At 46.0% G+C, this 25,598-nt stretch overlaps 1 protein-coding gene across 4 annotated transcripts in view; it reads right to left on the reverse strand.

Annotated features, from left to right (window-relative positions):
* Positions 1-25,598, reverse strand: part of MYO5B (myosin VB) — a 173,969-nt gene that overhangs the window by 77,659 nt on the left and 70,712 nt on the right. For all 4 annotated transcript variants that reach the window (XM_054053668.1, XM_054053671.1, XM_054053669.1 and 1 more), the window contains exons 9-14: positions 25,387-25,496; positions 23,533-23,798; positions 16,907-16,988; positions 15,232-15,372; positions 6,799-6,921; positions 4,967-5,050 (exon numbers count right to left, since the gene is read on the reverse strand). In XM_054053668.1, coding sequence (XP_053909643.1) covers positions 4,967-5,050; positions 6,799-6,921; positions 15,232-15,372; positions 16,907-16,988; positions 23,533-23,798; positions 25,387-25,496 — 806 coding nt within the window. The remainder of the gene's footprint in view (positions 1-4,966; positions 5,051-6,798; positions 6,922-15,231; positions 15,373-16,906; positions 16,989-23,532; positions 23,799-25,386; positions 25,497-25,598) is intronic.

The raw sequence follows: 25,598 nt of genomic DNA on the forward strand, positions 1-25,598 counted from the left end.
TAGCTCCCCAGCTCACTGAAGTCTGGGGTTTCTGGCAAGCCAGAAGCATTGTTTCTGCTTCATAAATGGGAAAACGGTGAGCTGGCAAATCCAGTTAATTGTTTTGGGGTTTTTTTAAGCAGCAGAATCTTCAAATTTGCATCAGGCTGAGGAACTTGAATACTAAGTGTGTCACCATAAATCTGGTCTGCTTATGAGGTCTGTTAAATTTTCACATCTTGATTCCAGCTGTGCATTCACACAGGTTTCTCCTACAGCTGTGCTTACATTCAAGTTGCCAGGTGTGATTTCACTTATCACCCAGCTGAGCTGCGCTGCAGCCTGGTGACACCACCAAAGCACCCGTGATGCCACCCCACCAGTGCACAGACTGTAAGCAACACCCGCTCCGGAGCATCCATGGGAGAGGGCACCAGCATCACACTTCCCATGTCCACGGCACGTCGTGCCCAACATATCCACACAAGAACACCAACACAAGGCAGCAGTGCACTACATAGCACTCTCGCTTTCATCACAAGCTCCTCCAAAAGCCCAGTTTGGCTGTATTTCCATTAAGATTCCAAGAAGAGTGCAGGAGTTCACCACTTTGTGGAGTTCACTCCTTAATGGAGAGTGCTGTGCCATAACGGGCTGCCTGGCTCTCTGCCACATCCCTGGACCGAGACAGGAACATTTCCAGCCCCAGACCTGCAGGCTGTTTGCACAGCTTGCTAGCACAGCAGCCTAAATACCACTGTGGAAAGGAAACTGTTTGCATTACACTAGCAAATTGCTTGCAGGCTCCAAGACAGCGCCTGCTAAGGAGCTGCTTCGTACTCACAGCTTTTATCTCTGCAGCTCACCCAACTCCTACCAGCATAAAGGCTCAAGCTTTCTTTGCCTAATCCTCTATCCCCCAAAAAAGCATCCTGGAGGCTGCTGTGATTTGATGACATGTCACTGTCTTGGGTGCTTTGACTCCTGCGAACACAGGGTGTTTGAGTGGGAGGTGCTTGGTGCTGGAAGACATCCAAGGCAGGCTCGGCTTCACTATCTTGCACTTGACAATGTGGTGAAACCACAGGTTGTAACTTCAGGTTTCAAAATATCTTCTCAATGCATTGCTAGGAGTGGCAATGTCCCCCTGCCAGCCTGCTGTTAGTAACAAGAGTGCCTGCTCCTACACAAATGCTCAACAAGAACCTTAGAGGTGAGGTTTCCCCTTAGGTAAGGCAAAACCAGTGCAACTGGGACCATCTGTAGCAGCCCAGGCTCTATTCCACGGATGCTGAGGGATAAGCATCCGTTGTTTAGCCTGGAGAAGAGGAGGCTGAGGGGAGACCTTATTGCTCTCTACAACTATCTGAAAGGAGGTTGTGGAGAGGAGGGAGCTGGCCTCTTCTCCCAAGGGACAGGGGACAGGACAAGAGGGAATGGCCTGAAGCTCCGCCAGGAGAGGTTCAGGTTGGATATCAGAAAAAAATTCTTCACAGAAAGAGTCATTGGGCACTGGAACAGCTGCCCAGGGAGGGGGTCGAGTCGCCTTCCCTGGAGGTGTTTAAGGAACGGGTGGATGAAGTGCTGAGGGACATGGTTTAGGGAGTGTTAGGAACGGTTGGACTCGATGATCCAGTGGGTCCTTTCCAACCTGGTGATTCTGTGATTCTGTGATAAGTAAGTAGGACAGATCCCTCCTTCCAAACTGCAAAAGTCAAAAGCACTGGTGCCTTATTCATAATTACAGAGAACTGGCATATAATACCTTAACAGCATGTCTATATGCTTTCAATCAGTACTCAAACCCCCTTCCTTAATTCAAAGAACATCAACTCTCAACTGTTTTAGCTGACCAGCACTGACAAAACTAATTATCTGCTTTATAAAGTCTCTTTCACCATCTTTTTGACGGCAGTAATTGCATTCTAATTAGCAGAAGGCAATTCTGCCTTGGTTGGAGCACTTCATCAGTGATGCATTTGCTGACAGAGAGGTGTTTAAGTCCTTGCTGTGTTAAATTGAGTGTTCCCCCTTGCCCTGTGTATCACTTCAGTGGGAATATAAAGAAGAATGCAATGAATGCTGTATGCAGACCTGATTCTGACTATGGGACGAAGTCTTACAGCACACATTAAAGTTTTAGCCCAATTAGCACATCCGAGTGGCAGACTCAGTGCTGCTCCTCCTGCTCTTTTTGGTTCAGAGAAACAGGGTTGCTTTTTACAGCAGAAGAAAAACAGTTGTACTTGTTCAGACCCCTGGAGGGCACACGGCAGGTGAGAGGCAAAAAAAGGTAAGAAAAACTGCATCTCCTGGCCAAGGGGGTTAGGTAATTTAGGGGCAGAAGATCAGGTTTTGGGGGCTTTGTAGGAGGAGGGTGAGGATGTTCCTGCCAAGGGAAGCACTGCTCTTCCTCCTAGGACAACACGGCATCAGGGCAGGCTGACAAAAGCCACTGTTCCCAAGTTGTTCAAGAAACAGCTGAAATGCACAAGCTCATCAAACTATTACCCAAAGCTTCTCAGAGCCAAGTGCGTTTGAGAGTGCTCTAAGCTGGATCAAAACCACCATGCTGGTAGTGTCACCTATGAAGCCACCACCACAGATTCACAAGTTCCTAACACCTGATTCCAAGGAGCATTAGCTTAGTTTGCAGGCCAGGTAAGCCCAAATCTTCTGCCCTGAAGCATACACATTAACAGCCTAAGAAACTCCATCTCTTCAGGCCAAGCAAACAAGTTTCAAGGAGCAGAGTTTGTTTCTTTGCTATTAAAACAAAGTATAACCCACCCTGACATTATATTATCAACTTCTGTTTGCTGGCCCTTATGTATAAGCAAGAAAAGGAGGAAGGGATGCTGTTACTAAACCTATTCCAGCACCTTCTTATTTCCTTTTTAAGGAATGAGTTGCAGGTGGCACCGTCCCCACCGCTATACAGCACACTGCCCCAAGGAGATACAGCTCTCCTTTGCAACTCTGGGAAGAAGCCAAACAGAAACATCTATCAGACATCGCCAGTTCTGCAGCACTGCCTCCAACAGCACTGGCTAAATAATTCATCGTACAGCATCAATTATTCCTGCAGGTTACCTGATGTTTCTAATAGGCTCCAATCATGCCCAGTTTTTACCCTGGGAAAGCTGTGAGCTTCCCAAACACACAGAGCTCTTGCTTTGGGCATTATTTAAGCCCAGTTTCACTGTTACTAGACTTGCAACTACCCCCATGGATAAGAAAATTGCACATCTTGCTATCCTCATATGGATTAGTTGCTGAGATGCAGGGCAAGCCACTGACAATGGTTAATTAATTTCCTATTCTCATCTCTCTTACTTTGACAAGAACCAACTCCCGGTTAAAATGCTCCTAAAAATAAAATTCCTCCTTCTCCTCCCATCATGCTCCTTATTTAGGGTAGCATTTGAAAAGTCACACTTAGCCATAAACCCAAGAGAGGGAGGCATAAAGAGAAGAAATCTGGATATGTGACACACATCTGCCCGCAATATGCAGGGGGGATCCAAAATTTATAATGAAAAAAAAAAATGCAGTTGAACAAGCTGGTTTGTGCTGGGGAAGGCTTTGAAATGTTTTGGAGAAAAGTGGATATATTCCTTCCCTACACAACACACAAAGTTTGGTGGAAACAATGGTGCTCCAGAGTCATTTGTTCCCTATTTTGGCTGTGTTGGACCTGGCAGGGCCGGGATTTTGTACTAATTTCCTGCTGCCCTGGGAAAGGTTAAGATGATTTAAGGTCTCAAGTCATTAATCGAAAAAGGAAAACTCAAGATTGCAGGGAGGAACTTTTAGTCTGGTTTTAAACAATAAGGACCTGAAATTCCTTAGATGTTTGTGTCATGGACACTTTCAATGCAACCCATCAAAGCACAAACGCACACTCGTGGAGAAGAAGAGGGCAGTATGTCAGTCAGCGTTAAATCTGCCCAGGTCATATATGCAACTGTAAAGTCTCCAACTTAAATCCCATTTGCAAAACACTCTGTCTACTGCAAGCGCAACCTACACTGAAGCCTGCAGAGTCCCACAGCTGCTGCTTTTCTGCTTCCCGCAGCCCACCAAGTTCACAGCCCTTGGGACTTACGGAGACTTTAAACCTCAGGCAGCAAAAAAGCTCTTTACTAGAAGACTTGATGTTCAAGGCCAGTCAATACATCTCTATTGGCACCAATACACGGAGAAGCCAACAAGTTGTTTTTACAATACTCCAGAGAGGAAAGGTACACGGCACAAAATAGTGTAATACAGGAGCGACAGCAAGCACAATCATCAATATATGTTAATTTGTTATTATTACGTATTGGCAGCGGTGCAAAATAGGTCTACAGCAGCTGGAATGTCTCAGAGTTTACATTAGACTTCCAGCATTTTATATTAAACCTATTTTTGCACTCTACTTATTAAAGTCATTAAAAGTCGTGAGTATGATGGGCTACAGGTAAGGGGAACAGCCATTTTCATACAGAGGTATCAACACTACCCACGAAGCACAAACCACCCTGCTGACCACGGCTTTTAATCCCAGAATTACCTATGGTTCCACATGCTTCCAACAACACCTTCCATGCCAAGTAACAGATGGGGAGTTCCCAGCAGGAGTTCATTGGGATTTACACTGCCTCGTAAGTAGCTGTTCCTGACTTTTGCTCTTGGTGATCAAAAGAAAGAGGATCAGCAGGTACAGAAAGGACATTTTTCTGATCTGCCTCAATGGGACACTGACACCAGGGTGTAGAAGAGCAGAGGAATACATACAGCCACATCTGGGTGTAACCATAGCTCCCAGCTCCTCTTAATCCCTCCTCCACATCCCATTTACTTTCCCTCTTTTGCTGCTGTTCACAAAGGTGCCTCCAAACACTTTTGCATACACAACCTCCTATGGACGGCACAGGAGTGCAAGCATGAGGCTGACACTCTGGAAAGTCGCAGTGCTGATTATCTCCCGACTCGCTGCTTTTACCTTGCTGGCTTTCAGGATGTTGATCTGTTCTTCATACACGGTGTCCCTGTTCTTCTCCAGAAACCCCTCACTCTGGTATTCCACCTAGGAGGAGACAAAAGAAGAAGCCCAGAGCATGAAGTCCAACCACACAGGGACAAAGTGCTGTGTCCCACCATTTCTCTACCATCGGAGCTCACCTGAGAAGCCAGAGAGGTAGAAGTGGGAGTAATAACTGCAATTTAAAGGTCATTTTAATCGAAAAAGTGAACCTGAATGAAAGCAAAATCCTTAACACAAACCTACAGCGTGTCTTGGTCATTAAACTGCCTCGTACGGGACCCAGCCATGCTTCCATGGAAACCAGGGGTAAAAATGCAAAGATCATCAGTACCTCTACATGTTCTTTTGTTCACTCCTGAACTCCTTGTAAGCTAATCAATAAACCTCAAAATATCTCCTGACTACATCTCTTGGAGGTCTCTTGGTTTTAAGCCTGCAGAAGGCTGGGGAGGCAGCGGAAGAATTTTGAGAGGACAGAATAAAATTTTATTTTTCACATCCAAAGTTGGCTAAAATAACTGCTCACAAAGCAGACGGGCAAAGCTGGCAAAGGAACAACATTTGTGAGAGATAAATGTGAAAAATCACATGCCTAAGGAAAGGCAAGTACCAACCTTTGCCTTGAAAAGTGCCACTTACAATCAGAGCAAATATTGTTAGGAAAAGTGCCTGTATTGGATCACAGCACCCACATGTCCTCTGGCTCCGCAAATACATCCCCAGACTGGCATTATATTTTTCTTTCTAAGAAAGACATGTTTTGGATAACTGCAAGCTTTTAAGATTCGTATGTGCTGTGATTGATGCCTGTCACATCTGGGCTTCAGTGAAGCTGGGGCCCACGGATGAGACTCTACAGCACCAGACCCTGGGACCTGAAGAATCCCAAAGCTGACATCTTGGAATCACTAATCATTAAGGTTGGAAAAGACCTTTAAGATCTTCAAGTCAAACTATCAGTCCAACAGCACTGTGTCCCCAGGTGCCATTGCTACACATTTTTAAAACACCTTAAAGGATGGGGACTCCAGCACCGCCCTGGGCAGCCCCTTCCAGGGCTTCACAACTCTTTCAGGAAAGACATTTTTCCTAACATCCAATCCAAACCTCCCCTGGCACAACTTGAAGCTGTTTCCTCTCATCCTATTCCTTGTAACTTGGGAGAAGAGCCCAGCACCCACCTCACCACAATCTCCTTTCAGGGAGCTGCAGAGCATGATGAGGTCTCCCCTCAGCCTCCTCTTCTCCAGACTGAGCAGCCCCAGGTCCGTCAGCTGCTCCCAATGACCTCTGTGCTCCAGACCTTCCACCAGCTGCATTGCCTTTAAAACTCCAGCTTCTCAATGTCCTTGTACTGAGGGGCCCATCTCTTCTACTCTTCTTCTGCCTTGGAAGGGTGGCCTAGGGTCACCTCTCATGCGCTACTCCACACTGTGCCTTGATGTCACTCACGGCTCCTGCTCTTCAAAAATAATTCCCTTTTCCAATACCTTTCTGGTCAAGCTGCCCTTACAGAAATTAACTTTGCTGCAGCTTTGAGAAAGAGGATTTTTTCTCTCCTCTAGAAAGGGCAACTATTTAAAGCTTAGTGCAATAGTTCAGAGGCTGAAGTCCTCCAACCTAGATCAGAGCATCTAATTGAGATTACTGCCAACCAGGCATCCCTATCACCAAAAAGCAGTTCACTAGTGCTAAAAACTAATTTTCCTTCAGGCAGCTCTTCTTTTCTCCTCTAAGCATTTCCCATTTCTGCGTCCAAGTTCCAGCGCACACGGCACGCATCCGGTTACCTTATCGGCGAAGTGCAGGACAATGAAGGAGGTGTTGGACATGCGGGGCTTCTGGAAGTGCTGGCTGCTGCCGTGCCGGTCATACAGCTTCTGTGCCCAGTTCTGGTCGGTGCCTTTGGGAACCTGGACCAGGAGAATACGAACCAAAAAGTTGTGGAGAGGCATACAAAGGAGGTGTGGGGAGGTTCTGGAGGAGCCTTCTTTGTGACCCTCCTGTAGTTCACATGGGAATACTTAAGAAACAAAGTTCACCACCCCACCCCCCGGTTCCCTATGTGCTATTTCATTTTCATGTATATTCTTGACAAACACATTAAAATTTCATTTTCAGTGAAAAACACCCAAATCCTGGTTCTGCTCCAACAGCCAGAACAGCTCTTGTAGGAAGAAAAGTAATTAAGGCAGTATTTTGCACTTAAGTTACATTAATTGCTCAGGCACCAACATTACGTTTCCGACGCAATTTTTGGTGACCAAATAGTTTTATGAACTGCCACTTGAGACAACAATCAAAAGATTCTATTTAATATAAAGCAATAATTGTGATTAAATGACTTTAAAATATCAGAGTAATAATAAAATTATAATTCTTAAGCAATTTCTGCCTCTCAGCAGGGTTTGGATGGGGGCACTTTGGATCTCAAACACAGGATGCATTAACACCAACAGCACAGAGGGCTGCAGCTTCAGACTCCCACAGCCATTCCACCACAGCTGAATGATTCCCGTGTTTCCCTCCCACACATCTAACCTCCTGTGCCATGAACCTCCTGGATGCCAAATCACCCTTCTTCATCCTATTTCCAACGAAATAAGGGTGCAAGCCCTTCACAGACCCGCTCTTGAAGGTACATGGGTGCAGTACACCAAGATATCCAGTGCTGCCCAAGATATTGCTTTGGTAGGATGGGACGGAACGCAGAGAAATCCCAAAGAACTGCAGTGACCGAAAAACCTCACAGGACTGCCTGTGCGGCAAGGGAATGGGCCACTTCTCACAAATCGGCATTTACAATGGGGGTTTGCATTTACCTTCATACCCAGCACCTGCAGTTTTTACTGATATATTGCCAAGATTAGGAAAAATACAATAATCTTTTTTTTTATCGTTATTATTTTGTAAGCATATAGCTGCACAGCAGCCAATGATAATATATTGTAACTTTTGATACTCTCATGATTATAATTCACATCAAGAATCACCTTCTTAAACACAGATGCTTTTCTTTTTTACCTCTAAATAAAGAATCACTGAATGGTTTGGGTTGGAAGAGACCTCAAAGCCCATGCAGTCCCACCCCCACCTCCCACCGGATCAGGGGCTCCGAGCCCCATCCAACCTGGCCTTGAACCCCTCCAGGGATGGGGCAGCCACCACTGCTCTGGGCAACCTGGGCCAGGGCCTCCCCACCCTCACAGCAAAACATTTCTTCCTAAGATCTCATCTCATTCTCTTTCAGCTTAAAACTGTTCCCCCTTGTCCTGTCCCTGCACTATCTGGTCAAGAGCCCCTCTCCAGCTTTCCTGGAGCCCCTTTCAGCACTGGAAGCTGCTCTAAGGTCTCCCCGCAGCCTTCTCTTCTCCAGGCTGAACAACCCCAGCTCCCTCAGCCCATCCTCAAACGGGAGGTGCTCCAGCCCTCGAATCATCTTCACAGCCTCCTCTGAACTCACTCTAACAGATCCGTGTTCTTTCTATGCTAGTTAGATGAACTATAACTGATAAGAACACCCTCTCATTAGGTCTCTCCTGCTCAGGACAAAGCCACTGGTGCAGAGCAGGAGCAATGCTGCCAATTGATGTCGCAGAGAGCAGATTTATCCTGCACCAGCTCTCTTCTAGGCCATCGACTCTGCTGAAAAACCTGCTTATCTCAGAGCTGAACATCAAAGGCATCGCTCCTGCCTCCCAGAACAAAGGTTTTGCTGTACCCACACCATCCGCTCCACACGGCTGGGCAGCCTGGTTATTTTTAGCTACCTGAGAAACACCTGATATGGACCAAGTCCCAGAGATAAAACCTAACCAGGCCATTATCTGTACTGTTATAACAGCTTATGGTATAAGGCCCTTACAGACACTGAAAAAGTCATTTAGAAACTATCTCATCAGTGCAATACTTTTTTAGGGGATAGGATGTATAGGATGGAAATCGCGAGGTGGGCGCTGGTCTCTTCTCTACGTAACAAGGGATAGGAAGAGAGGAAATGGCCTCAATTGTGCCAGGAGAGGTTTAGGTTGGATATCAGGAAAAATACCTTTACTGAAAGAGTGGTGAAACACTGGCAGAGGCTGCTCAGGGCAGCGGTGGAGTCATTGTCCCTAGACGGGTTCAAAAACCATGTAGACATGGCACTTGGGGACATGGTTTAGTAGGCACAGTGGGGTTGGGCTGATGGTTGGACTGGATGATTGAACCTTAATGATTCTGTGGTTCTATGATTCTAACCTCAGACCAGTAGTTTCATGAGGTCACTGCTTCTGCTCGTCTGTCCTCACTGTCCCTCTACCCATCACTGCATAAAACCAGCCAAGGCAGAGTAATCCCAGCCAACATCCCCTCTCATCTCCATACACTGTCTTCTCTGAACTGCCTGGAGCTCCCACAACCAAAATCAAACCTACCCAGTACAGCCAGGGTCAGCCCCCAGGCTTGCAGTCAGAGTTTTTGCATCAGAAGCATCCCAAGGTCAAGAACCTAGCACAACAGCCGAGAACATGTTTGGAGTTTCTTGGCCTAAAGAGTGAGATTCCCTCCACCAACACCTCCAGCAGAGGGACAACTAACTGGATAAGCAGTGGAAGTCCATTCAAACCTCACTGATCTAAAAGCCACTCTGAAAACACAGTAGGAGCTATTTAAATTTTCATTTATTTTCTCCTCATCACTCCGATATACGTTAAAGCCTGAAAAAAACCTGGTCTTCCTTTGTTCTCCACAGACATGTTCCACTGCAAGTGATATACCTGACTTCAATATTATAAAAGCTGACAGCGTGACGTAGGCAAAGCTACTCTGCCGTCAGATTAGGTGGCCCACTTGAAAGGAAAGCCCAAAGGTCCAACCTCTGCGTATCTGTTCATGGAGCAGAAATCCCCCTGGAGAGCACTTTGTGGCACGGGAAGGCGACATGCTGATTTCTGATGTTCAAAAAGCTAACAAATCCGGACAAGGAAAACACATTTGCTCAGACATTCAAGTTCGCAGAGATGCACCGAGACAAGCAGGATTGAGAACCAGCCTACTAGAAGCAGGCTTGAGTGTTTTTGGCACTTGACAGAAGGACACAGGAAAGGTTAAGGACCATCTTTTGAACAGCATTAGAAAATGCTTTTGGCACATTAAAAGCATTAACATGATGGCAATGTGCCATGAAACACAAACTAGACCCACGAGAGAGTCTGAGAACATGAGGGAGCTTGTGGGTTTGGTTAGACACGTCCTCCTTCGGCAGCCACAGGGCCACGTTACCCCCAGCAGAAAGAATTTCACTAAGATTTGTAATAACTCTCAGACAACAATGCTGTGATTGATCCATCAACCCTTCCAACCACCCTCTTCTTGATCAAAACCTTTTAGATACACTTCATGTTAATGGACAATTTTTGTCCTTGATTTTTCCACTCCCACTTCCATCCCAACAGGACAGGCCAAAGCAAGAAAGCAGCCGTGCAGCAGGACACCTCATGGAGAAACCTGGATATCCTTGGCAACTTCAGACTGTACTCTCCAAAGACACTTGGGAAGTGCATGAAGACACACAGCACTCCCACAGATCAAGCCGTTTCACCCTGAAAAGCAGGACACCTCACCCAGCTTTGACAGAGACTTGACTGCAGTTCTTACGGAGTTTTCAATGTCCTCTGAGGATACTTCGCGTCCCTGGAAAAAAAACTGGCTCCTCCTCTCCAGACCACTGAAGTTTCCCTTCACATGTTCCCTCCAACCCTAGAGCCTTCAAAGTCTTCGTAGGAAGTCTGCTGTCCCCTTAGTCAAAGTCATGCCCTCTACAACAACACCAACTGTATCCATTCTGGGGTCTGCAGAGAAGCTGGGGAGGGGCATTTATCACGGATTGCAGGTACAGGATGGGATGGAACTATTTAAGATGAAAGAGGGGAGACTGAGATGAGATCTGGGGAAGAAATGTTCTCCTGTGAGGGTGGGGAGGCCCTGGCCCAGGTTGCCCAGAGCAGTGGTGGCTGCCCCATCCCTGGAGGGGTTCCAGGCCAGGTTGGATGGGGCTCGGAGCCCCTGATCCGGTGGGAGGTGTCCCTGCCCATGGCAGAGGGTCGGAACTGGATGGACTTCAATGACCCTTCCAAGGCAATTCATTCCAATATTCTAAAGGCATCTCAGCCATCCAAGCAAGTCTTCCAAGCACCCTCCCAACTTTCCACAACTGGAGCCTTCAGAAGACAGACTCCTTCCTTCCCTCTTCTGATGGACTCTAAATTGGTCTCTTTGCTCTCCTCAAGGGATCTGCTCTTACTCCACATTATTTCCCACCATCGCTGTTGGGCTTCCGGTGACTCTCTTCACATTTCAGACCCACCAGCACAGAGGTTCTCCCGGATGCCCTTTTCCCCTTTCTGTTCTCTTCAGGCTTATCAGTTCGTGCTACAAAGCTCCCATGCTGGTGCCCGTCATAGTAGTCTTGGTTTCTGGCCAAGGCCATTTCTATGCATTGCACAGGAACACTTGCTGTTCCTTGGGTATCTTTTTAGGCCAAAGCAAAATAAAGAGCTTCTAAAAGATCCAGATCCAGGCAGCTGACATTTCAGTGCAGGAAACTAGGAAGAGGCTCTTTGAGGATTCCAAGGTCACTTAGCACAGGACAAATTCACAGTCTTGTGGCAATTGTAAGGCTCCTGGGCAGACCAGGAAGATAACGGGAGGTTGGACCAAATGGCCTCCTGAAGCCCCTCCAACCTTAATATCACTACAACAGCTTCCACCTCCTACGATCTCAAAGCTGTCGAGAAACCCTCAAGAACAAACATATTGTAAAGCTTTCTTTTTTTTCAGAGCTACTCACTTCATCGTCTGCGTTCATGTGATGGGTTTAGTCTTTAAAAATCCAATCTCAACTGAAGAGCCCTCTCTCCTATTGCCAATACCCATTTCAACCCTGCCTGGTCCCCTTCTTTTCTAAACGGTGACAAGACTCTCATTACTGAAGCTCTATGACAGCGTGTACCCAACCTCCCCCTTCCCGACCTTACATTAAAGATCAAAGAAAATCCATACTGTGAAGCAAGAACGTTAGCGACAAACCCTCCACATCTGCGCTAATCTTTCATTATGTTGCCAGGACCCCCTCGACGCCATTTCAAGTCCCAAAGTATATTTATCTGCTGTTGTACGTGCTAACGAGATGACTTGCAATTATGTTATTGTGGTCCTGCACCCGCCGTGGCCGGCTCTCCCCAAGAGGTGAAACATTGCTGCCGGTGATGCGGGGGTGAAAGTTTTTCCTCCATAAACCGGTGCTTTCAGTTGACAGGCTTTGCTGAAATTTTCATACAGCTGGAAAACACTTGCAGGTTATTATAAAAGAGCTGATTAGAGGGCCTGTGATGAGGGTCTGTGAGTAATGACAGCGTTCCCCACTAACAGGTAAATATCCAGATAACTGGCATTTGATGTCGGGGGGAATAGACACTGTGTTTCAGGTTTTCAGTAAAAAAAAACACAGATGCTAAAAGCAGCACCAGGCAGATCTGCAGGAAAGCTGCCCATCTTACAGCTGTTGCCCAGGAATTGCTCTGTCCAATGCAATATCACGAGCAGCAACTACTGCCAGGTGCTTCAGAGAGGAGAAGGAGTGTTACCAGCCAGTATGGCTTGATGTAAACTTTCCTTATGGTCCTCACAACTCTCAGGAGCTTTTCCAAGCCTGAAGAATTTAACAGCTTAATAGCACAGAGACCAAATTAAATGGTGCCGAATATCAAACAAATAATCTGACCTCCTTCTGAGCTAGCACTGGCTGAAGTGCTATTTTAAGGGCATCAAGTTAAGTTTAATTTGTTCTCATTTTCAAGGAGTCTTCCTGGGACTGGATTTGAAAAGGGCAAAGCCTCAACTCTGGCTCATCACAAAGACACTGCCAGAGTGTCTGCACCCAAGACGAGAGCTGAGCTTGTGGGATGTGCAGGCTGGGACAGCCTTGTCATGCCTGGGAAAGCAGCTGGGTTGCATGGAGGAGAGCAGCCACTTGGCAGGTCACCTTGCTTCCAGACAAGTTGTACATCTCCTTAAATCCCAAGAGGGACACTACTCTAAATAATGGATCCAAAACCTTGCTCTCTGATGCAATGTGACACTCCCACCCACAGGCCACTGGATCTGTCCCATCCCCACAGCCCTGTGAGAAGAATTCGTTGCATCCTTCTCATTGCTTTGCTGAGGAGCATTTTCCCTGCTTCTGCTCTCCCACCTCTCTTTGCCTCACCATTCCTTGTCCTCATTCAAAACCCCTCAGATCCCTTCCACAAACAGTAAGACATTTCCTGGCACAGAACATCTCCAAGTTACACTGGAAACTGTTGCCAAAGAAAATTTATTGCTCACACCATAGCAGAATCAATTTCTGGGGCTCCACAAGGCAGCCACATGCAGCAGAAAGGCAGTTATAATTCCTTTCCAATAGGCTGTACTCAGCATCAAGGCTTATTTAATGGCTGAATTTCCCTAACTTCAACTTCTAGCTACTACATGTTAAGGGTTTTTTGTGTCAAAGGGTCTGAAAACCATCCCACCAGCTGTTGCTTACAGCCACGCATGTGCCATGCTGAAGTTCCTCTATCCTCAGTATCCCAATGTTTTATAGCCCTCATCTGATAACACTCTCTCCAGTATTTCCTCACCATCACTGCTGTGCAGACACCAGAACTGGAAGAGATATGAGCCACTCTGTCCACTGTAGGGTTCTTTGTCTTCATGGCATCACACTGAGCTCTCCTGTTGAGATGATCATACCTAAAGACTCTGGACTTTCCTCTTATTCTTCACACCAAAGACCTTCAAAACAGGCATTCCAGCTTCCCGGGAAAATCTCCCACCTTACATTTCTTGTTCCTATATATATTTGATAATTCATGACTGAACAAGGAGTGAACAAGGAGTCCAGTCTTTCTCACAAACTCTCATGAAGGGTTGCCATTCTGGCATTTCTACTCATCTTTTAAGCAAGAACTTTTTATCTAGGCTGTTACGAGAGACAGATGATAAAAGACAAACTACTCTCCCAACACTACAAGCTTGGTTTAAAAAAAACAAACAAACCAGACCAACCAAACACAAGTGCAAAACTCAGAAAAGCTGAGGCAAGACGCAACTTCAAACCCCAACAGAAGAAAGTTGAAGGAAGAGTTAAAGAAGAAGCCTACTCTACTAGAGGTCATCCTGATCATGTGCTTCTCTACCTCAAAGGAGTAGAAGGTGAATGTAATTTCAGTGTTGTGCAAAACTTGCACGAACTACAGGTCTGCCTGAGGTCAGACAGAGTTTGACGCCTCTCCTACAAGGACAGGCTGAAAAAGTTGGGGTTGTTCATCCTGGAGAAGAGAAGGCTCCAGTGAGATGGGGATGGACTTTTTAGCAAGGCCCATTGTGACAGGACAAGAAATAGGGGGGGTTAAACTAAGGGAGGGAGATTTAGAATGGACATAAGGAAGAAAAGTGTTACAATGAGGGTAGTGAGGCATTGGCAGAGGTTGCGCAGGGAGCTAGTGGCAGCCCCACCCCTGGGAACACTCAAGGTCAGGTTGGATGGGGCTCTGAACAACCTGATCAAGTTGAAGATGTCCCTGCTCCTGCAGGAGGTGCACTGGATGACCAAAAGTCCCTTCCAACTCAAATCACTCCATGATTCTATGATTCTGTGACTTAAGCAAATCTTCAATTATGTGATCAATGCCTCTTGACACAGTAATGTTAACCAGAAAGGAGACCTTCCCAGACACGCTTTTTCTATATGCCAAGTTCCACTGAAGAACAACTTCCAGCATCCGAAGTCTATACACTAAATATAATCCACTTTTCCCCAAAGAGCTCTCACAAGAGGACTCAGGTTTCCCTTGTGACAAAATAAGGCTTGAGACAGGGAGGAACTCCAGCTCGTGGATAACACCGCAGAGTTAAAAGTTGCAAAAAATGGCTATCCCTGCAGAGCCAGAGGCAGAAACACGAGCTCTGGCAATAAATGGTGAGACCAAGTAATCACGTTGGTAGCAAACATCTGCCAAAGGGTTCAGAATGGTCCTAAAACAAAGCAAATGCCAACAGCCTACCCTAGCCATAAGCACTCCATCAATGCACATGAAAGGAGATGTTTACTTTCTTGCAAGCTTCCACACGTTAAAGACCATTCTTTAACCTTTCATAAAAACAAAGATGCCAGTGAAATGGTTGGTGGCCCTTTTTACCTTGCACTCTTCATCCAGTAGGTCCAAGATACCAAGTTTCGCCTCTATAAGATCTATGCAGGGCTGGTTATCGTAGAAGTCTATGAGAGTCCAAGGGATTCCCTCCTTCATGTACTCTTCTTGTTCCAGCTTAAACACGTGCTGAGAGTGGAAGAACAGCAGAGTTACTGACGTGGCTGCAGCCAGCCCAGCACAGTCCCATTCACCAGCTCATCCCCACTTGAGCAGAGCATTCCCTCAATACATCCAGAAGCCACACAAGCTTTAGATGCTCTCATGTACAGGATTTCTATAGGCTCTGCTATTTACACAACTCAGCTTCTGACAACGAAAACAAAGGCATTACACTAGGGAACCATGGGGCAGGAAAAAAAATAGGTTTAAATGACTTTCACCAGAAAACGACTGAAGCTGTCACTACATTTAGCTGGGAGCCATACATTGGGATGGCAATGACATTTGTATCTCTCAGGCTTAGATAAATATCTCTCTCTCTAGTGCTCTGCTGATTAAACTAGTGACCTGCAGCAGGTCTGCAAGCCGGGAGCAAAGCCATTGCTGAGGGTGTGTGCCCCCATCTGTAAGCAGAGCTCCACAAAGAGCAATCATCACCCTAGAAGGGATATCAGCAGCAGCATCTAACAGACTCGAGAACACTCCTATTGCAGATTCTTATTTAAAGAAAAAAAAAAAATCTTTGCTTGGCTCATATATCTCAGACCTCTGCCCAAGCTGATAAATCGTCTCTGTCTACTTCTGAGATACTCTAAGCATATTAAAAAATGATTTTTGAAATGCAATTTTTTCTTCAAAGATAGCTGTTTAAAATCTCTTCAAACATGCCATCTCAGAGTTTCAATTTATAAGCCTCAGAAGTGATAGTAGGACATAAGAAAGATATGAATAGTGCAATACCATCCATAATTTACTTTTCATTTTTAGCAGCAATGATCTGATGCATTAGATATACTGTAGATGTTCATGTCCACGCATATGATAGGGTTTCAAAGAGCCAGACGACTCTAGAGTCCTTAGCTGCTCAAATTTAACAATTTTTCCCTTCTATTCTGAAACTAACAGTAATTTTTTTCCAGGCTTACAACAAAAGCAGAAGACAACACCTTAGTGGTTTTGTTTCCAGTGCAGGTAAGTGCTTGCATCTCTTAAACAGAAGAACCTCAGGTTTTCGCGAGGCATGTTCATGTGAAAAATGAGAAGTGTGTCCAATCCTGCTACTTAATTCAGCATTTTAGTTGCAGAGGCTTAAACCACACTTAATGGGCAGGTTTCCACCCATGCTTTGTCACACACTGAAAGTCAGAACTTGGCACAAGATCATCCCGGCTGAGCTCAGTTTAGGATTAAAACTGAACAAAAGAAAAATGGCAAACTCTCTGCTAATTCAAAACCATCATCAGAGCTTTCCATAAACCATTCACAAACCTGCTTCCAGTATCAAGCTTATAAATCAGCTGAGCAACATTTCCAACTTGATATGAACATTTAGTGCAATTGCAGTGCACAATCGTTGCCTGGGAGAGATGGTATCCCAAGAACTACTTTGGTGCTGGCCAGGATGCACGTAACTGTCATTAAGCAGAAGCCAGACATACAATAATCCTGCCTTGATACATCTTCTGCTAAGTTTCATGGAACACTTCCAAGCCGACCTTACCGAGTTGAACTGCTGCTGAAGCTTTTCATTCGCATAGTTGATACAAAACTGTTCAAAGCTATTCACTTCAAAAGTTTCAAACCTGCAAAGCAATGAATAAACCAGCATTAAGTGTTGCTTTCTCTCAAAATCTACTCTTTTGCTGCAATGGTTTTCATCTGTGTGACGGAGAACACCCGTTATTTAACCAACTCTTCGCAACCCTCCTATCCCAGATCTACACTTTATTCTTCACTTCAAGAAACATCTATCTTCCCTTGCCACAACTCAAGGGATTCAAACCATTTCTTCTGCTACGCACGAATGAGACATTCGGTATGACTGTAGCTTCCTGCCCATCAGACAGTAGTGCTGTCTGAGAGAAGAAATGTCTCTCGGGGAAAAATACTATGAAATATTAAGTCCAAATATATTAATGGTGAAGGTGCTGAAGAAACAGCAGTTGCTGTTTTAAAAGACCCAACACAGTACTTTTAATGCAATTCAATAAAGCAGGGGAAAAAAAGGTATTAAATTCATAATTGTAGCCTCTGTAGTGCATCCCAGATGGCATAAAAATTAGATACATGTGAGCAAGCAAATTCTCAGAGGCAGAGTGAGAAATGTTGCTTTCAGCTCCAATTCCAACACCTTCCTAAGAAGGAGTTTGATGTTGGCCTCTTGCCTATAGGAGACCTTAGAGCATCTTCCAGTACTGAAAGGGGCTCCAGGAAACTGGGGAGGGGCTCTTGATCAGGGATTGCAGGGATAGGACAAGGGGGAATGGTTTTCAGCTGCAAGAAGGGAGATTGAGATGAGATCTGAGGAAGAAACGTTTTCCTGTGAGGAAAGGTGGTGAGGCCCTGGCCCAGGTTGCCCAGAGCAGTGGTGGCTGCCCCATCCCTGGAGGTGTTCCAGGCCAGGTTGGATGGGGCTTGGAGCCCCTGATCCAGTGGGAGGTGTCCCTGCCCATGGCAGAGGGGCAGAACTTCAACTTTAAGGTTCCTTCCCATCCAAATCATTCTATGATCTTCAAAAGGCTTCAAAAGTTCTCCTTGCAGAAACAATATCCGACCGTTTCACAGGCCACTGGCCACTTCCAGCTCCAAACTAAGCTCAAAACTGGCTTCTTAGTCACAATTAGAAAGGAAAAAATAGGCAGTTTTAACAACATAAATGACAGACAAGCAGCAGAGAGAGCAAGTGGGGCCCTCGAGGCAGCTGGGGCCGAAGCACGCAGTGGCCAGGGACAGGCAGAGGGAGTCGTGTTTGCTTTTTAAAAGGATATTTTTCAGCTACCATGGAGAATTAGGTTATTTATATTTCTATTTTTAAGGCACAGTTGGAGGGGGGAGCAAAAAAGTCTTTGACACATGACTGTAAGGATTAAACTAAGGGAAGAAGTGGCAAGTCTCCCTGTGTTTAATGAATAACCTGCCATAATGATGAATGCATGGCAAAATAATTGCTCAGGTAATAGGTGCTGCAGGAGCTGGCAGAACAGTCTTAAAGCACTAAACAAATGAGGCCATTTTTTCATGCAAAACTGGTATTTCTAGCAGTTTCTGAGGGCCACCTGGCTATAATCTGTGTGACACAGCTGATCCCCAGGTATCACCAGGTGATAACGCCTCACCATATAAAAAGGCTGAGCACTTTGGGAAAGGCAGCGCAACAATGCAAAAGGGAGAACGGGAAACAGATACCTTTTGTGTTTTTATCAGCCCCACAGCCCTTGAGAATATCCAGAAATGTGCTCTCTCCGCCTGCACCTGCACAGGCATTGTCCCTGGAGCCAGTGCAGCCCACGGCGAGCAGGGGATGCTCAATCCCTTCCTGTCCCAGGAACTGAGCTTTGCAATATTTAATTACAGGCTGAGAGAGTTGGGGTTGTTCAGCCTGGAGAAGAGAAGGCTGCAGGGAGACCTTAGAGCAGCTTCCAGTGCTGAAAGGGGCTCCAGGAAAGCTGCGGAGGGGCTCTGGATCAGGGAGTGCAGGGACAGGACAAAAGGGAACAGTTTGAAGTTGAAAGAGAGTAAGATGAGATCTCAGGAAGAAATGTTTTGCTGTGAGGGTGGGGAGGCACTGACCCAGGGAAGCTGTGGCTGCCCCATCCCTGGAGGGGTTCCAGGCCAGGTTGGATGGGGCTTGGAGCCCCTGATCCAGTGAGAGGTGTCCCTGCCCATGGCAGGGAGTGGGACTGGATGGGCTTTGAGGTCTCTTCCAAACCACACCATTCTGTGATCCTATGATTCTATGTTTAATGATTAAACAAAATCTGGTGTCTGGGACCAATAAATATTTATATATTAAAACACATGGACAGAGCCTCAGTGATGAATGTGTTCTTGAAGGGCTCCTGCCATGCTTGATCTTGGTTCCATGGCCATCACACCAAGCAGATCAGCATCTTTAGCTCTTCCAGCTCAAGGGTCTCTTCCCTGAAAATACCAGCTACTGCAGGAATCACGATCAGAGCAACAGGGTAAGAAAAAAATAAACTAAAACAGAGACAGAGAGGCACAGCGACCTCAGTTGAAAAACACAATGACAGCAGGGATACAAGAGGAAAATATATTGAAGTAGAAACTCTTTTCTGCTTCAGAGATGCCAAATTTGATTTATGAACGTCTCAGTGCGTGCTGGTCAGGGACAGAGCAGCCGTACAACATCAACTCCAAGGGAGATTTTGAGAAGTTGTTAATTAAAGGACTCTGCTAGCGCAACGTGCTAATTGATGGAGCAGTTTGGTTGCTAGCTCCACGTGTGCACTCGTCAGGAGGTCCTGCCCACACAAAGTGCCTGCACTAAGATGACATCTCAATGGGAAAAGCAAATGAGTGGCTGGCTTGTTCATTTCATTTCATCTCATTTCATTTCATTTCATTTCATTTCATTTCACTGCCTATATCCTCGTGCAGAGAAATAAGAATATTCATCACTCTAGCCCATCACTGTGCCTTCCAGGAAGGTACATCCTGGCTTGGGCATAGCTCTCATGAGCAGATGTTGGGAGCAAACATTGCATTTTGGCTTTTCTCTTGTAACCAACTCTGCTGTGTGACTGGTATCTCCTAAAGCTGCTGCAGCACCAGGGCTGGTACTGAAATATTTAAAGTTCATAAATAAGTCCAGCACACAGCTGGCCGCCTGGATGTTCACACTTCCCTTCACTTAGCAAACGGAGGAAAACAAGCCGTTCCCACCACGTCATAGAATCATAGAATAGTTTGGGTTGGAAGGACCTTAAAGATCATCCAGTTCCAACCCCCTTCCATGGGCAGGGACATCCCACTGGATCAGGCTGCCCAAGGCCCCATCGAACCTGGCCTTGAACACCTCCAGGGATGGGGCAGCCACAACCTCCCCGGGCAACCTGGGCCAGGGTCTCAGCACTCTCATGGTGAAGAAATTCTTCCTAACATCCGGTCTAAATCTGCCCCTCTCCAGTTTATACCCATTCCCCTTGGTCCTGTCCCCACAAGCCTTTATGAACAGCCCCTCCCCAGCTTTCCTGTAGCCCCTTCAGGTACTGGAATGTCGCTATAATATCTCCTCAGAGCCTTCTCTCCTCCAGGCTGAACAACCCCAACTCTCTCAGCCTGTTCTCGTACGAAAGGTGCTCCAGCCCTCCAATCATCTTTGTAGCCTCCTTTGGAGCCGTTCCAACACCTCTATATCCTTCTTACACTGAGGATTCCAGAACTGGACACAGTAATCCAGATGAGGTCTCACGAGAGAGGAATAGAGGTGCAGAATCCCCTCCCTCCCTGCTGGCCACGCTGCTTTGGATGCAGCCCAGGACACGGTTGGTTTCTGGGCTGTGAGTGCACATTGCTGGCTCATGTCCAGCTTCTCATCAACCAGCACCCCAAGTCCTTCTCTGCAGGGCTGCTCTTGAGCACGTCACCCCCCACCATGTACTGAAAGTCCAGAATGTCAGATGAATCCATTCAAATGACACACTTCCAATAAACACATAAAGGTTTTTCATGCTGCACCCTTTCACCCTAATGCTAAAAGAGGGTGATGGACTTGGACATGAGCATTAGAGAATCAGGAGACGAACCCACAGCCCTGTGCCCTCGGTTTGGACCCCATCCCTAGAAATCACACCCATAGGGATAGCCCTCTGTCAGGACACTTGGGACAGAAGGGCTCTTGGGATGTCAGGGACGTGCGGTGGAGACTGTGTACAGACTCCTTGTCTTTCTAGCTTAAGTCCTGTCCAAGAGGAAAAGATAGAAGCAGCAACATTTCGAAAAAAAGAAATCCAATATTTGGCAAAATGTATTAAAGCTCCCAAATAATCAGAGATTGAAGAACCACACCATTTTCAAGGAAGGCAGAGAGTCACGTTATCAGCACTCCAAGTCCCTGCATTGTTAATTACTCAGCATTTAGACAGTGATACCTCCTCCTGAAAGGAATTTATGGTCTCTTTAGGAGAGTAGAATTATACAGAAACATTACAATCTGGACCATGGCCCCCGCAAACCTGTCTCTTTTGGTAGGGCCCGCAGGTCCCTGTGGAAAAAAACCCTGCTGTACCCTGCAGTGACACCAGTACTTTAAAAGCATCTGCTGGCCCACGCGGTGGACGTGATGCACAGAGACCTGCAGCTAAGGGAGGTTTTTCTTCCACACTAACAGGTTTTAGAGCCCAGCTTAATCTTTCATAAGCGTTATCCTCAAGTCTCCTTTTATTCAGATTTCTGAAGGACCACATCTGATTTTCTAACTCAGCCGTCTAAGTTTCTGCACTGACCCACGACCATCCACGTAGCTCCATCTCAAAGTTTTATTAATCATATCCCAGCCTATGGAAATCTCTATTTGTAAGGACACTGATGAGAAACAAATTTTCCATGTCATACAGTTTTCAAATCACACTGTGCAAACCCACCTGGTTATTTAAGATCTTTCATGTCCTGTGCTATCTACCAAGAAGGGTCCAGACGCTTGCAAACCCCTGAGGGCAATCTCATCATCTCAAGCCACCTCAACAAAACCCCAAACCAAGGAGGATGGCATTCTTATAATACTTGATACAAGTGTTCCTGTAAACCTTGCTGTATCGCCCCTGTCACCGATCGAGAAGAGCAGGCGGTGGGCCATGCTGATTCTCCAGCACTGACTTCTGGCATCCTTTCTGCTGCTGTTGCTGTCCAGACGACGTTAAAATCAACCTCCCAAACACCAGTAGCTGTTGAAACCCCGTGGGAGGTTTCATACGCAAGATCCAATTCCAGCAACTGTGTAGGTATCACAGCCAAAAAAAGCTTTCTGTAGGTTTCTTTCAGAACCGGTTTGGCACGGTTTCATTCTGAACTTCATGTTCAATGGATTTGACAGACCTTACAAGGAGTCTGTCGTTAGAAATTTGGGATTGAACAAACACAGCGACTGCACTGATTTGAGGACTGGTTCCTGGAGCAGCTACAACTCATCTACTCCACCTTCCCCTTCAAAACAGGAGCAATTGAGCATTTTAATATATATTATATATATTTAATACAGTGGCCTTACAGCAGCGTTTCTGAACTTAAGGTGCTCCATGAAAGCTGGGGAGGGGCTCTTGATCAGTGAGTGCAGGGATAGGATGAGGTGGAATGGTTTTCAGCTGGAAGAGGGGAGATTGAGATGAGATCTTAGGAAGAAATGTTCTCCGGAGCAGTGGTGGCTGCCCCATCCCTGGAGGGGTTCCAGGCCAGGTTGGATGGGGCTTGGAGCCCCGGATCCAGTGGGAGGTGTCCCTGCCCATGGCAGGGGGTGGAAATGGATGGACTTTAAGGTCCCTTCCAACCTAGATCATTCCATGATTCTGTGATTCTATGATTACAGGAGCACAGGAGGTCACTGCTGTTCTACTTCTCCCTCATCCCTCCTCTCCAAAGAGATGTAAAACTGACAGCGTTGAAAGAGAGGAAGGAGGAAAAAACAAGCCCAGAAGACCTCTTTCCTCTTTTACCCCCAAAACTGACAATTTCCTCCTTTCTTCTTCTGCTTCTTTGCAGCACTTCAGCTAAAATGAACTCTTCAAATGCAACTTTCTCGCCCTTTTACTATCAGTGCTCAAGTGCCAAGATGGCAAACCAGAGAATAACTGGCACCCAGTCCAAATCTAAAGCATCTCATAGCCCCCGCAGGTCTTGCCCTTAGTTATGGCAGAGCTTTTTGCACCTTACGCCTCCACCACAGGTTCCCACAGTCCTCCTAAATCTTTCGCCACACAAGGACCCTGCAGCAGCGGTGAAGGTGAAGTAGTTTCCTCAAACCCCACAGCAACCCCAGGCAGAGCCAAGCACGGTCTTTGGTCTTTGCATCTGCGCCTCTACATACAGCTCATCTTTAAGCTTGATGCTTTAAACACCATGCAGGGCAGAAATCCCAAATGGGAGCAGCACGGGAGGCAAGTCGCAGAAGTGAGCACTCAGGTGGATCTGCAGGCACTGTTTCAGGGTCAGGGTTGCACAATCTAAAGGAGACCCAAAACTGCAAACCACACAACATGACTGTGCTTATTTGCACCGTTTTCTATCACCCCCACCGCCTGCTAGAAGCCAAGGTCAAGCATCTATGGCCAAAAGGGCAAGAGAAATCAGAAAGGACTAATTAAAAGCCTTAAAAGCAGAAAGCGTTCCTACCCGTAGATATCAAGCACGCCAATGAAGGAGTGCTGCTTGACGGTGGTGTGCAGGGCCTTGTTGATGTGGTGCACAATCCAGTTGAAGAGCTGGGCGTAGATGTGCTTGGCCAGGGCATTCCTGGCATTCACCACTTGCTGGACAGGCATGGTCTTCACATAGGTCTCAGCTGTGGTGATGAGCTTGCGATGGCAAAGCCAGTGCTGCATCTGGCTGTGCTCCACGCCCAGCAAGCTGCAGAAGTGGTTCAAGTGCTCATCCTCGCTCTGCGGGGGATGACAAGAAGCAGTCAGATGGTTGATGACACTCCATAACTGCAGTTTTAATGCCAGGTTCCCAGATCAGTGCAAGACATTAGCAGCATTTCATGCCTATGCAGGGAAACACTCTGTTTCTCTGTTGCTAACAGGCAACAGAGAATTGATAAGCACTCATCCAGTCGGGCTAGTCTTCATGGTCATGGATGAAATGGGTTGCATGGAGGTCTAAACGGTATGGCTTTCCTCTGCTCTTGCTATCCTTAAGGTCTTGAACTTCATGAACACATTCCCACAGTGATTGCCAACAGGAAAGAACACTCTCTACTTTACTCCTCCTTGAGCAGCAACTACACATGCCATCAGAGAAACTTTGATTAAGCCTCTCGTTAAAGCTTAGGGTATGCCATTACACTGTGCCTTTTACAAACTAAATATATTTTGAATAACAATGTCACAAGGCATGCATTACCAGAAGGGATTGTGTTTTGCATAACCAATAAAATGAAATGTGAACTTCATGTTCTCCAGTGCATTGTATTTTGCCCCCCTCAAACTAAGATCAGTTCTGAGTTTTTATTATGTTCTATTATGCCGTTATTAAGATAGCAGGCACAGTCTTTTGGACAATGAGAAATCAATTTCCCTTTCCTCAGTGTAATAATACGTATCTAAAGGAAGTAAACCAATTCCAGCCAGATACGTGCCTGCATAGAGCTGGATAGGTTTGGGGATGGAGAGAAAAATGCACTTCAAAAGACCTCCAGGATGCCCTTTTGCTCTGATATCTTTTTGACCATGGATTCAAAATCATAGTAGGATTGATTTAATACCAGGCGGTTACATCCAAAGGTAATTAAGCAGCATGAACTCCATTAGAGAAGTCAACATTGTCAAAGGAGAGCACTTTGACATATCCATGTTGCCAAATATCAAGCAAATTATCCCCAGAATCCAGCTAATTGCACACCACATTATCTCAAGGGTACCACTAAAAGTGTGTGCAGAACCCATTTTAATACTTTAATTAGGAACAAACAACCCAGTCTGGGATGCAATGATAATTGGCAGGACAGCGTTTTCCATATAATCACTTTTTTTTTTTACCCCCTGAACAAACACATAAACAGAAAAAAACCACTACTAAGGCATATTTAGTCTTATTTATTCTTGTTAATTAACTGTGCAGTGCTCCTTCGAATACAGGATGGCCACATTACAAGCAGCAGCCTCATGGATTTGCCTGTAGCAAAGCAGCTGTAGAGCATCACACCTTTTGCTGGTGGAACTTACTGTTCCCTCAAATGCTCTGCACCAAGTCTTTAAAGAAAGCAGAAAGAGTTAAGGATAGTTTGGGACTTAAAGGTGGTAAGCGACCTTTGAATCACCCTAGTTACGGGCTAGAGAGGAGAAACACTACACCACCTTCTTCCAGGAAAAACAGACAAACAAGGAAATTATGATGTGTTTTCAAAAAAACCAGAGAAAAACAGGAGGAAAAGAGCTTTCTACCAAACGATATTGCTGCAAAACTCAACACATGCAATATGGCACTATTTATGAGCTCCCACGCGTCCCAGTCTTGCTGGTGACCTACCGATATGCTACAGGCATCACCGTCTCGTTCCACTTGGATTTCCAAGTTCCCTAGGTGCAGAATGGCAGCAATTATCCGAAAAATGGTCATCTGATGAGACTCCTTCACTCCTACGGGAACAATTGATAGCTGATTTTCACAACAGAAAACAAAGTGCAGTTTTCAGTCGATTTGAAAATGCTTGTGCTGTTTGATTCACTTCCCGGGCTTTT

Source organism: Cuculus canorus, chromosome Z, assembly GCF_017976375.1.
Source record: "Cuculus canorus isolate bCucCan1 chromosome Z, bCucCan1.pri, whole genome shotgun sequence".
Classification (NCBI taxonomy): domain Eukaryota; kingdom Metazoa; phylum Chordata; class Aves; order Cuculiformes; family Cuculidae; genus Cuculus; species Cuculus canorus.